Genomic DNA, 13,635 nt, shown 5'->3' on the forward strand with positions numbered 1-13,635 from the left:
AGGGGAAGCAGCCTCAGGCTGTGCCAGGGGAGATTCAGGTTGGATATTGGGAACAATTCCTTCATGGAAAGGGTTATCCAGCCCTGGCAAAGCTGCCCAGGGCCTTGTTGGAGTCCCCATCCCTGGAAATGGTCAAAAAGTTGCAACTGTGACACTTTAGGACGTGGTTTATTGGTGAACATGATGGTGGTGCTGTTTGATGGTTGGACTGGATCTTAAAGATCTTTTCCAGCCTTAACGATTCCATGATTCTCTGATTCTACACCAGACTCTGATTTTTCAGCACTTACTGTAACATTCACATTTCTCCTGCCTGTCCAGGATCTACAGGTTTCAAGCTGTTTCACTACAAGTCTTGTATTTTCTTGATGCAATTTAAGCATTCCACTTGCTTTCAATTATTAAGACTTCTAATAATTTTATTACTCTGAATTTCTCCACTGTAATCATTGGATTGCTCTAGTTTGGGTTTAGATGAGCTGATAGCAGCAAATGTCAGTGTGTTTTAATTCTGTGATCATGCCATTGCTAAGTTCACACTTTTATGTAAGACAGCTAAAATTGCTTAAAATTGTTACACCTTTTGCATTCAGTGTAGTTTCCTGCTATCAAAAAAAAAAAATTAATGGCATGGTTTTGTATGTTTTGGCCTAGGAAGAAGAGGATGAAATGGACAGTTATCAGGTAAAAATCTTAAATTCTGTCTTAAAATTGCAGGCATTTTCAGATTAAAACATGTTAGAGGAGGATCAGCATTTTCTTGATATGCAGAAGAGACAAAAAACTTGGGAACTGGTTAGATTGTTATACTCCAAAGCCTATGGTGGATGAGAGAGATGCCATAATGTGTATTTCCAGTCCAAAATCCAATTGTTTTTTGGTTTGAGGGTTTTGGGGGGAACTGCTGGGGCAGGGATGGATTCCTAATAGGAGGAATCAGTGAGAGTGGTGTGTCATGGTTAAGGACTGAGGTTTCCAGCTTTGCCACAAGGTGGTGGTTAGTGAGTTTGGGAGTAGTTTGGGGGCAAAGAACTGTATAAAAAGAAATTTTTTTCGTCTGGGTAGCACAGAAAAACAATTAGAGAAAGAGGTGTCTTGGGCTGGCAAGCAAAAAGTACTTCAAATAAGATGTGGAAAGTTAAAGTGTTGGGATTTGTGAAGAAAGACTAAGAGAACTGGGGTTGTTTAACCTCGAGGAAAAGACAAGGCTCAGGTGGGATCTTGTCTGTGTAAGTGGGAAGGGGTAAAGAAGGCAGAGCCAGGCTCTTTTCTGTGGAATCCAGGGAAAGGGCAGGAGGCAAGGAATCTCCACATTGGAAACTTCAGTTATTTATTTTTTGTTTTACCATGGTGGTGGTCAAACACTAGTACATGTTGCCAGGAGAGGTTATAGAGTTTCCAACCTTGGGGATTTTCAAATCCCAACTGGACACAGCCCCTGAGCAAGCTGCTGTGGTTGACCCTGCTTTGGGCACAGGAGGGTTGGACTAGACAATCTCCAGAGATCCCTTCCAACCTCAGCTTCTCTTGTGTTTCCATGCCAAGGAAAATAGGGAAGAGCAAGGGGATTAATCGGGGGTCTGCTCTGTCTTCCTGATCCTCTTTTTGAGTGCAGGATTAGCATAAGGGCTGGGGGAATGTGTAAGCCACAGAGAGGAAACCTTGGCTTTCCTGGGTCAGTATTTAAGATGATTCCTTTCCCCCCTTTGCAGGACAGGGACTTGGAGAGGCTCCGTCGGAAATGGCTCTGTGCCTTAACGAAGCGCCAGGAGTACCTGGATCAGCAGCTGCAGAAACTTGTTGGGAAGCCTGGTAAGGAAAATGCTGTTCAGGGTAATAATGTGATAGACATGTGCATACAGCTTTTTATCCTGATAGAGTGTAAAATTTAGAAAACAAGTTAAATCTCTGAACTCGGTAATTTGCCTTCAGTGAAACTAAAGTTAGAGAAGCCTGTATAAAATTGGTTGTTGTGTGTTCCTTTGTGTGCTGAATTCTGAGCAGAATGGGATTTATTCTGTTCTGGGTGGTATAAAAGCATCAGTATGTGATAGAGGCACTAAGAGCTGCTCTCTGTTGCCATCCTGCTTCTCCAGATAAAACAGAAGATGATGCAGATCGGGAGGCTCAGCTCTTGGAGATGAGGTTGACCCTCACAGAGGAAAGGAATGCTGTGATGGTCCCTTCTGCTGGCAGTGGGATCCCTGGAGCTCCAGCAGAGTGGTATGAGCACACATTGCCATGGGAGGAATGTAAAGATGATGCACTGAGCATTCCTGCCTTGGACTGTGGCCAGTTTTTTGCTTTCCTCAATCTGGCCCCTGTACACTGTATGAGCAAAGCTGTTAAAATTAGGCTTCTTGCTTAAATTATTTTATTGGGTTATGTATCCGAAATGCAGAAATGCTGTTTGGTAAAGGATCCTGCTATTGATCAGGGTGTAATTATAACCTTCTGGAAAAAACCGAATCAATATTTATTACCACTGCACTTACTATTTTAAAAAATTAGCTAATATGTTAATTACCTAGTTCATTCACTTAAAAGGCTGCTCACTCCTAATAAAACTGCATCTCCAGGAGCATTTTGTTGTGCTGCTGGTTTGAGAACAAACTCTGTTTAGTCAGCAAGTGTTCCATGTAATTTTCTAAACTTTAAAAATAGTAGAGAACACTTGACTGTAACTGCTGAGCTGTATCAGCTGTGAAGAACAACTGCAGATAAGGATTTGGGGTTATTTCACCTCAAACCTCTTGTCTTCAGTTGCTTTCAACTTCCTGAATATCTTTCCTGAGCAAACCTTTAACAGTATTTATTGATGGAATTGAGTGTTGTGGAGTTTTAAGCTGGAGTTTGTTAAAGCCAGTGCTGCTAAAACCTAAAACCAGCAAATTCTTGTTGGAAACAAATCAACCTTCACATCAAAGTGTTGGTTGAAAACAATGAAATATTCAGTATGATTCAAGCACCTTCTATGTTACATAAGACTTCAACCTGCTCCTGTTCACCATAAATTCATCAAGTTTATCGTGAAAAGCCCAAAACTCTTTTGTGCCCCATGTTACATTTCCAGTACCTTATTAATACTGTGTGGCTTAGTTTTTCATTCTAAAAACAAACAAAACACCACTTCTGTAACCTCTTCTTCCGTGACATAAAAGATGCCTTAAATAGCGGGTTTGGCTCTTAAATATGTGTTTTGTAAGAATGAGTAATAACTGTGTGGAGTGGCAGCATCAATGTCAGTTTGAAAACTTTAAGACTGGCTTTTCTGATTCTCTCTCTGCTGTCTTCCATCACTAATGCAGGGGAGTTTGAATTTAATAAATGTGTGTGTCAAAGTAAATAAACTTAATTTTGCTATTAGCATTTAAGAGGGGGGAAAAGATTTTTCGGAAAGCAAGAGGCCAAAGAAGATCATAATTCTAAGAGAGCTGGTATAAAAGAAACACCAATTTATTTGAGTCTCTCAGACTCAGCAACAGTAAATTAAAATAAAGCTGTTTGCCAAGGTTATCAGTGGTCTGGCTACAAATTATAGTTGTACCGAATGTAATGTCCCGTGGGTTTGTATCATCACAGACGTGTGCTGGGTAAATCTCTTACTTTAAATGCCACCATTGTCCCTGTCTTGCATTTTAGGACTCCTGTGGCTGGTATGGAAACTCACATTCCTGTTATATTCCTTGATTTGAATGGTAAGTGGCTCTTAAAATGACAGAGTACTTCAAAACAAACTTTATATAAACCAATGACGTTATGGAATTTCAGCAAACTAATAAAATTAAGAAATGCCTGGGATGGCAGGTAGATTAACTGCAGAGTGCACATTTTTCACTGAAACATATTGTTTAATGCTTCAAAACACACAGTATTATATATGGAAGGTTTTAATAATCCCATGTTTCAATACATCCCAATACAAGATCCAATTTGAACAATGTATTAGCCAGATACTTCTACCAAAAATGGGAAATTGGAACCAAGAAACCAGCAACCCCAAAACAAGTCCAGGGAGCCAACAGGGCCTAATCAGTCAAACAAAACCTTGTTAGGATTTTTAAAAGAGGGTTAATATTTGGATGAGAAGTGTCAGGTGAGAGTGGGGAGGTGGCATTCAGCCCGTTGGGAGGAGATCTGTGCTGCAATCTCCTGACACTGATGGTTTGTCCACCTTGGAAAGTGCATCCACAGATCCAATGGCTTCAGAGAGGAGCTGGTTAATAATTCATTCATGGGGAGGGACTCAAGCTAGGACAGGTTAAGCTTCTCAAACCCCAGATTTAAGGTTTTGTTTAGTCATGATCTAAAAGTACTGTGTTTTCACTTGTTCAACCAGCCACTTATCTTTAGTTAAAAATCCCACACCACCTAGCTTATGGCAAATGACCAATGTATTTAATGTGTATGTATATATATATATATTTATATATACCTGCAGGCAAGGAGGGGATGTTTGCAACTGAGAGTCCTCACATAATAGAGGACTTTAAAAGGCATGTTTGAGTCTGTGTCCCCAAATCTTTGTGCACACTTTCTGTATAGAAATGAGACTCTTTTTGAAGTGGAACAATGCAGGAGCTTTTCTTTCGTAGGTGGAGTGGAAACAGCCAAGCTGGGGAGTTGGTGACGAAAATGTGAATTCGTGGCTTACCGGATGCTTTTAAAGGGGGATAATTGCTTTGTGTCTCCTCACCTTCCACATTCCCTTCTGTTTGTAGCTGATGACTTCAGCTCCCAGGACAACCTGGATGACCCAGAAGCTGGAGGGTGGGATGCTACTCTTGTTGCAGAAGAGGAGGAGGAATTCTTTGAGCTGCAGATTGTGAAGCATCATGACAGTGAGGTAAGTGAAGATACAGACCAGTGTCTTTAGTTTAGGAGTCTTTTAATTGTTCTCTTTATACATTCACCTGTGAAAGCAGTGCAGCAAAGATGTTTCTTATATGAGTGACTTTGTGTTTTTAGGGAATAATCACTAGGAGCATAATCATGATTTGAAAAATAGTAAATCCAAGCGTTCCAAAAGCTTGAGATTCAATATGTGTTTAACAAACCAAAACCCCTGAGCAAATTAGAGTACAGGAGCCCCAGCTGAAAAAAACAAACAACCTTAATTGTTAACATACGAACCTCTGCAGTGTTACACTCGTTGTCCTCCATTTTGCCACATAACTCTTGGTTTTACAGCTTTACAATTGTTGGTTTAGAATTTTTTGCTGTTAGGTTTAGAATCTCTGATTTACTTTTTTTCCTTAAAATTTTGGTCCTTTCTCTGAAACTTATTTTTTCTTATATTTTTACAGGAGCTTTATTCCTGGTGGTTTTGGTAGGTTTTTTTGTTCTGGTTTGTTTTTAAAGTCTGGAAAGATGGCTACTAAGCTATTTTTCTTATGGCTTAAAAATAAACCACTTAAATCTTCAGTCATATATGTATTTTAACATTCAGAAAGAAAAAATCCAGCTTTTGCTGTATTGCTAGAAATGTTTCAGCAAAGTTACTTCTCAAATACAAACAGGAGAATTTTTGTGGTGTGATGGAAGATTTTCACTGCAATCTCTGTTGCTCTCTGGTTTATCTTAATAAATTAGGCCAAATGGTCCTGCAGTTCTGCATATTTTATAATTTATTTGCAATGATCCTGGGTATTCAAAGCTCTTTTTTCAAGAGGAAATGTTCCAGAGTTTGAGCAAGTTGGCATTTTTAATCCCAACGTCTTCACTTGGCGAACTAATCTTGATTTTTAAATGGCCTCTTCTAAAGTGCAGGGGATTTTTTCTTCATAGGGAGCGAAACGGAGAAGCCGACTCTCAAAATTTATGTATTATGTATTTTTCCTAATTATGCTTAATTAATTATAGTTAATTATACACCTAATTATGCTTATTAGAGGATGCATTTTTTTTTTTTCCCCTTTGCAGGTGAAAGCAGAAGCCTCCTGGGACTCCACAGTCCACGACTGTATCCAGCTCAGCAAGGGAACGGCAGCGGATGAGAGGGTTTATCTGATTGTCAGAGCCACTGTCCAGCTCAGCCACCCTGCAGAGATGCAGCTGGTGCTGCGCAAGCGCATTTGTGTCAACGTCTATGGCAGACAGGTAGAGCTTTTCCAGTCCTTGCCACTTGCTAGGACTCTCATTTTCCTGTCTTTCCCTTCCTCTCTGCCCGAATGGAAGCACCGTGTCCGTGGCATCCATGGAGACGCTGAGCTGCCAAGTCATTTTCATAGTCTCTCTTATATTGTGGATGATCATGCAGTTTGGTTTTAAAGGCACCTAAGAGTGAGAAATTTTGTCATATTTGTGCTAAGTCCTAAGTGTTTTATCCCCCATCACTGGAAAAGGTAGGAAGAGTTAATTTCTCATGAGCTCGGAGTTCATGTTTTGCAAAAAACTAAAGCAGGAAGAGTTAATTTCTCACAAGTTCATATTTTGCCAAAACTGCATCAGAAGAAACGTGTGTGTTTCCCTGCTCCTGCAGCATGTTCACACATTGCTGACTATTTCTATTCGTGCATCCAGGTATTTAGAGATAAACTAGGAATAGCTGGAGGAGAAATCTCTTTGTGCTAATTTGTCAAAAGTTAATTGCTCTTGGTCTTTTTATGTTTTCCAGTTGGTTTGTGCTCTTACAGCAATGTGTAGGTGAGAGCAGGGTGTTTGATAAATGGAACGCAGCAAGGTTGTCATTCCATTTGCAGCATCATGTCCTGAAAAATGCATAAATCCTGAGAAAGATGGGGAGGAAGAGTTGGTTCAGCATTGTCTCAGAATCCCCTGGCAGTGATAATGACAAAGCAGAAAGCCTGAATTGTTATTCTGGTTGCACAGGTGTAGTTAAAATGTGAAGCAAGAGCAAAGAGAAGAGGTGCGGTCACACCCAGAAACCCTGTAAGCAACTCCAAACTGCTCCCAGTGCTGGGAAGAAAACTACAGTTCTTGGTGTTTTGACCAGGCAGAAGCTTTTTCTCAGCAAGGGACCAGTGAATTTTTGTCATCTAGAACTGGGGGAGAGTATCGAACAGATAAATTGACCGTGCCAATAATTCCAATTGTGTTAAGTCTTCATCAATTCTGGTTTCTACAGGTTTAGTCAATGCTGGGTTTTGCCTTCATTTGACATAGAATCTTTGGCTTTCTGGCTGTTTTTCTGAAACTCTCCCTCAATAACCTTTCCCGGGTGTTGTTCTCAGCAGCATCTTTGAATGACTCATCTCTGCATTAATTCACCAGGCCAGTTCTTAACCCTGCAAGGCGCCAAGTCAGCATAAACAATGACCATGCCCCTTAAATCATTCTTCATAACGATCTCTTTGGTCAAGAATTTAATGTCTGTACTTGTCAATATTCAAGACAAGTCACCTAGGGCTCTGTTAGAGGGAAAAAAACCCCACCTCTCAAACTAGCAGATGCTTTGTGTGCTGGTGAAGCAGTCACCTTGCAGGGAAGCGAGTGAATATTTTCTGTGTATCTAAAATACAAACAAGCAAATCGTTTTCTCCAAGTTAAAATCTTTGACTCTTACATATTTATTGGTTACACTTTTCCACTTGGACTTCTCTCATTGCAAACTGTGTTTATTTCAGCTGAAATCTGTTAAACCCATGCTTTCCTTTGGTTGCCTCCCCACAGGGCTTTGCACAGAGTTTCCTCCGAAGGATGTCCCCCCGAAGCTCCATTCCTGGCTGTGGTGTCACTTTTGAGATAGTCTCAAACATTCCAGAGGTGAATAATAAACCAGAGTGTCTGAAACTGGGCTAAGAGCCTCTACCTTTCTGCTTTTCCCCTTATTTTGAGTGTGCTGGCTCTTGCTGCTGCAACTGTGGTTTGTAAAAGTTGAAGCATATTCCTTCACACGCTGTGACTTAGCAGCAACCTCTGTCTTATCAGTGTCACTGTGTATTTTGTTGACTGAGCATCTATTTGCTCAGCTCCTTGAAGAAACATTTTAAAGAGAGGGGGGAAAAAGAGGAAGTAAAACTGGGGGGGTGAAGTGCCTGCTGTAGGGAGCACGAGAATCTGTAAAACATGACAAAGTGGCTTTTTTTCTCCGTGATGTCTTTATGCAACTCTTGATTCCTGAGCGTGTTCCTAGTTAGATGCTAATCCTTTCCTTCCAAAGAGATGCTCTATCAGAGCACTTGGAAAAACATTAACACATGAAGAGCCAAAACTCTGATTGCTGCCTGACTCTTTTGTGTTCTGCTGCAATTTGCACTCTGTTGAAATGTTTCTCTAGCAACGTTCTATTTTTTTCTTGCAACACACTCGAAATTCTGTTTTCCTCTCAGTTTAGATAACTCCCCAAAATGCTTGAGCACTTTTTAATTATGAAATATCTGAATGCAGCCCTTTTGCTAATTAATAGCAACGTCTTGCTGTGAGACTCAGATTAAAATACCCCAAAAAACTCCAACAATAACCAGGTATTGCTTGAGATGTCTGCGACAGGGGTAGGAGCAGCCGTGCAGGTTCCGTGGCACAAGGCTTATTTTTAGATCAGAATCTTAGATTAGGTATTAGGAAGAAATTTAGAATAGATATTAGGAAGACATTCTTAGCTGTAAGGGTGGTGAGGCCGTGGAACACATTATGGACTCCCCATCCCTGGAAGTGTTCAAGGCCAGGTTGGACAGGGCTTGGAGAAACCTGGGATAGTGGAAGTTGTCCCTGCCCATGGCAGGTGGTGGAACTGGATGAACTATAAGGTTCCTTCAAACCCAAACCATTCTGTGATTCTCTGATTCTCTGATTCTGTGATTCTAATCTGCCCCAGAGCCTAAGTGCAAGCGATGTTAAATCGGTGCCGCGTGGTTTAAAAACACATTTTTTTCGGGGCCGATGTGGGAGATTTTTTTGTTTTATTTTAAAAGCCGTCATTTCTTTTCACCTTCCCAGGATGCTCAGGGAGCTGAAGAGAGGGAGGCACTGGCCAGGATGGCAGCAAACGTGGAAGATGCAGCCTCGGCCGACTCTGAGGCCTATATTGAGAAGTACCTGCGGAGCGTCCTGGCCGTGGAGAACATCCTCACCCTGGATCGGCTGCGCCAGGTCTGGCTTAGGGCTGGAGCAGAGGAAACACTATGGCAGCACAAGTGTTCTCCTAAGTGCTCACAGTGGCTAACAACCAACCCAAAAACCCCACCTCAGCCTCCCAAAGTGGGCCTGTGGCAAACATCCAAGGAAGCAAATGTAGCTCCTCTTTGCAGAGATGCCCTCACTCAACCCCCTGCAGGATGGATGGGGCTTTATATTGAATGCTTGGTTTGGTTTTCAGTCTGTGCATTATTGTTCAGGAAAAATACTTGTGTGGCATTAGCTTTTGCTTTCTGAGGCTTTAGTAGCAGTTCTGAAATTACCAGTAGAATTCTTGTCATTTTTCCCCACATCTTACCTTGTAGTAACCAAACCCATTCTGTCCCAAAGTGGGCCTGTGGCAAATATCCCAGGAAGCATCTCTTTGCAGAGATGTCCTCATTGAACTCCCTGCAGCACAGATAGGTCTGGGAGTTTTATATTGGATGCACTGTTATGGGATTCTTGGTTTGGTTTTCAGTCTTTGCATTATGGTTCAGAAAAAGTACTTGTGTGGCATTAGCTTTTGCTTTCTGAGGCTTTAGTAGCAGTTCTGAAGTTACCAGTAGATTTCTTGTCATTTTTCCCCATTCTGTCAATAAAAAAAGACACTGATTGGGTTAATTTTAGGTACTATAACTCGATCTGTTTACCAGGAAAAATGCAGGAGAGAAAAACATTTATGGAAAATTGTTCTGGGTATGAATTATGCAAGCACAAAAGAAAAGTTATGCAAAACAAGCTCCAGCTTGTGCCTGCCCGCTATAAATTCATGGTGAAGTGTGATGCACTCTAAATACTGAAAGCAAGTTTCGTGTCATTTATAATTAGTTTAAAGGATTAAAATAGGAGCTCATCTTGGAAAAGGAAGTCAGTCTTTGCATCTCTGTCATCTCCTAGAATCAGGACTAGCTGTAAAATCCTGCATGTACCAGTCAGCAAAATACTAGATGTTAAAGTTTATCCACTCTTAAAATTTTAGCCACTTTATATACAGATTTTGTATTACAGTAAATTTTACGGGCAGGAACCTGGGCAAAAAAGGCAGTTTAGAAGTATTTGTCTCATACAGACAAAACTATCCTGGGATGATCAGGGCTTAAATTCTTGCAAAACATCATATTTTCTTTGTGTTGCTTCTCTGTGATTGGCAGGAAGTTGCTGTGAAAGAGCAGCTAATGGGAAAAGGAAAACTCTACCGCAGGAGCCTGAGCTCTCCCAACGTGAACAGGGTGAGTATTCCATGCTGGAATCTACACCAGGTCCACTCTTTCAATTCCAGGTCCTTATGATGCCAAAGTCATGGACTATAGCAATGAATTTCCTTCTTTTTGACCCTTCTGTGCTATTTGTGATTGAGATCAAAGTGCAGACAAAACCTGCACATAATCCTGCTTTCATCATACAGGCAAGTGTGCTTGGAAGCACCTCCCTAAATCTGGAATATCTGAAAAAGCGACATAAAAAGAACTTTGCATCTTTTTTTTCTGAACACCAGAGATTTTTCATTTACTTGCCAAGTTGAAGAATTTTTTTCCCTTTTTCTTTAGAAGATTTGAAGTTACGAGTGTTTACTGAACTTAGAGTTTGTAACAGCATTGTGCATAAGAAAAATGAGTCTTCTGCTGTCCAAAATTTGGAAATAAGTCCTTTGATAGAACTGGTAATCAAACTAGTCTAAAATTGTGGCTCCTCCCAGGTCAATAACTGAGATTTCACCTTTTCTCTCTTGGATTTCAGTTCTGCTTTAACCACAAAACTATTTCTTTTCAGCCTTATTAGTCAAGAGGAATATTTATGAGTTCTTTAAGTTCTTGTTAAGAAATAATTTGACTTTTCTTAACTATTTCAGCTCTCTGCAAGCCGCCAAGATTTAGCACCCCCTTACAACCTGAGCAGTAACCGGGTGAGTACCTGCAGGAAATCTTGGGAATCTTCAGTAGGAAAAAGGAAGTGACTCCACTACACCAGTTACAGGGGCTTAAGTGGGAAATATCTGTAAAAAACAGGGGCAACATCCATGTGCTCCCGTATCCTTGGGACTGTTCCTAGGATGTAAATAGGTCTGGATGTGCTGCACTAGACCTTTCTGGGAAAATTCCCAGGTCTTTGTCATCCCAAGCACTGTGGGATGTACAAGGGCATTGTCAAGCTAAAGAGCTCTTCTAAAACTGTCACCTCTGTGGATGCAAATCTTCTGGGAGTATGGGACAGATTTGGGTTCATATATAAGTTCAGGTCAACATCCAGGACAGAAAAGTCCTATGAGGAGAGTCTCTGACCTTCCAGTGGCCTTAAACTTGTGGTGGGTGATAATTCAGCCCATCCCACTCTGTAAAATCACCAGGATAGATCCAAAGTATTTCTTTAAAAGGGGAAAGATTAAATTTAAACTTATTTTCCAAATCCTAGATAAACTGAAAGGTCCCCTCCTGATAGATATTCTGCCCAGCAAGCTTGTAGTCATTTTAAAGGGGAGAATCTGGTGGTGACAAGGCATTTTAATGCATAATGCAGTTGCATGGAATAATAGAATTTTGATGTAGTGCTCCAGCTTTGGTTGCTAAATCTGCTACATCTGATCCATGTAGGGAATGCTAAAACATGTGCAGGTGATAAAGTGCTTATAGCAACTTCTATTTGGAGACAACTCTGGGATGCTTCAATATTGTAGGTTTGGAAAGCCAAAACTTAAAGGGCAGAGCTCTTAATGATTTCTGTTTTTCTCCTCCCTTCCCCTCAATGATTTCTCTCATTGCATGTTTCAGAGTCCAAAGGTCCCAGCAGAGGTAATGCATTAGGTCCACCTAATGAGTGGGATAATAATTTTATCTCACTATAAAGTTTATTTTGCTCACTCACGTGCTTTTATTTTCCTGCTTTGAAGATGCTGCTGGTGGTGTCTCCTTTGCATAGTGCACAGCAAAGGAGTTTTTCCTTTGAAAAGCTGGTCATTAATGCAGAGTGAACTGGTACAAAGCAGAGAAGTTTCTCCTTGGGTGCATCTGGTGGTTTGTTACAGAGCTGGAGCTGTTTAGTGCCATTTCGCCCAGATTTTTGGACATGGTGAAGTTATTTTGGAAATGGCCCCATCTCAGCTAAAAAAAATAGACATGAAAGCAAGCAAATATATAAATATCTGCCAGTCATGTGGACATTGGCCTGGAGATAAGATAAACCCTAACACTTCCTTCCAAATCCTTCTCAAGCTTTATGGCTTTTGTAGTTCAGTGTGAACAGCTCTTGGTTTCTATGAACTAATGATTTAAAAGTAACACTGGGCCAATGGAAAACACGTTTATCCTTAGTTTCATGTTAATGCTCCCGGAGCAATGACTCTTTGTCCCAAGTTTTGGTTAACTGGAGTTAGCTGGTAGTGGCTTGCATGAGGTTTGGCAGCTCTTCCCGTGGTTGTAGGTGCTGACAGACACTGTTGTACGGCAGGAACGTGGAGCTGGGGTGGTGGGGATCATCCCTTTGCTTGCAATGAGCTTCAGTTCAAGGCACTTGTTACTCAGGACATGGAGGGTACAAACTCCTCAGCTGGAAATTTGTGGTTTCAAATGGATCTCTGGTTCCAAGGCCAGGTTGGACAGGGCTTGGAGCAACCTGGTCTAGTGGAGGTGTCCCTGCCCATGGCAGGAGAGTGGAATGAGATGGTCTTTAAGGTCCCTTCCAACCCAAACCATTCTGTGATTCAATGGTCCAGTTTCCATAGGGAGATGAACAAAAGCTTTTGTAATCACAGTGAAATATTAAACAAGTTCTTAAATGTTCCTGTAGCACACAGACATCATAAAGCTCCCTGGTGATACCAGTCCTGTCTGTTGTAGCATAAAGGACCTGAGAATGGCTTGATAGGCAGAGCTCTGGCTAAGATGGGTGTCTTTGTCACTTGGTGAGAGAGTTGGTTAGAAAAGAAGTCTTCTCCAATATTCATGTATGGTTATTTTCCCAGGAATTTGGTGTTGTTTACAAATAACTATGAGAAGTTAATCTAAACAAGGGATATATTATATCATAAGAAACACCAGTCACAGGGTAGTAACAGCACCTAGAATTGGGTGCAGAACTAATGTGTCAAACCTGTGTACTTAATATTAATTAATTATTTCATATTAGTGGGAGGCCTCAACATGTTCCAGATTATTCCTCTCCTTAACTTTTATTCCATGACTTCATTTCTCTCTCTATTTTTAACATGGTTGTTCCTTGCATTCCTGCTGCCTTTACCATGGATTTTTAGCTTTGTGGAAGGGGCTCTTGAGTCTCATTCCTCTTACATGAAGCACCATCCATGCTGGTAAAGTTTGGAATGTGGATGCTGCTTCATTCTCCAGCACTGTGAAGAGCCAGGACTCATTCCCCTAAACTACAAGAATATTGAACAGTTTGGGATAAGAAGTAAAGATGGTGTTTGTGCAACTAAAACAGGCAGCTTGGAAGTTTCCAGAATTATGGCCTGGATTCATCTTGCAGACACAATTGACTGATTTTTTCTAAAAACATAGATGGATGATCACACCTCCATGAAGAGCTGGAAAAGCCCTTCTCCAGGGC

The 13,635-nt window shown here is 41.0% G+C and overlaps 1 protein-coding gene across 4 annotated transcripts in view; it reads left to right on the plus strand.

Moving 5' to 3' along the window:
* The window catches only part of KIF13B (kinesin family member 13B), a 128,205-nt gene that overhangs the window by 88,828 nt on the left and 25,742 nt on the right, over positions 1-13,635 (plus strand). For 3 of the 4 annotated variants that reach the window (XM_039383370.1, XM_039383371.1, XM_027712438.2), the window contains exons 26-36: positions 655-684; positions 1,713-1,812; positions 2,097-2,223; positions 3,643-3,698; positions 4,722-4,846; positions 5,923-6,099; positions 7,633-7,725; positions 8,899-9,051; positions 10,230-10,307; positions 10,928-10,981; positions 11,844-11,864. In XM_039383370.1, the coding sequence (XP_039239304.1) occupies positions 655-684; positions 1,713-1,812; positions 2,097-2,223; positions 3,643-3,698; positions 4,722-4,846; positions 5,923-6,099; positions 7,633-7,725; positions 8,899-9,051; positions 10,230-10,307; positions 10,928-10,981; positions 11,844-11,864 (1,014 nt within the window). The remainder of the gene's footprint in view (positions 1-654; positions 685-1,712; positions 1,813-2,096; positions 2,224-3,642; positions 3,699-4,721; positions 4,847-5,922; positions 6,100-7,632; positions 7,726-8,898; positions 9,052-10,229; positions 10,308-10,927; positions 10,982-11,843; positions 11,865-13,635) is intronic. The other variant, XM_027712435.2, reaches the window with a different exon arrangement.

Source organism: Pipra filicauda, unplaced genomic scaffold (genome assembly GCF_003945595.2).
Source record: "Pipra filicauda isolate LSUMZ 115617 unplaced genomic scaffold, ASM394559v2 scaffold307_size998922_pilon, whole genome shotgun sequence".
In the NCBI taxonomy this organism is placed as follows: domain Eukaryota; kingdom Metazoa; phylum Chordata; class Aves; order Passeriformes; family Pipridae; genus Pipra; species Pipra filicauda.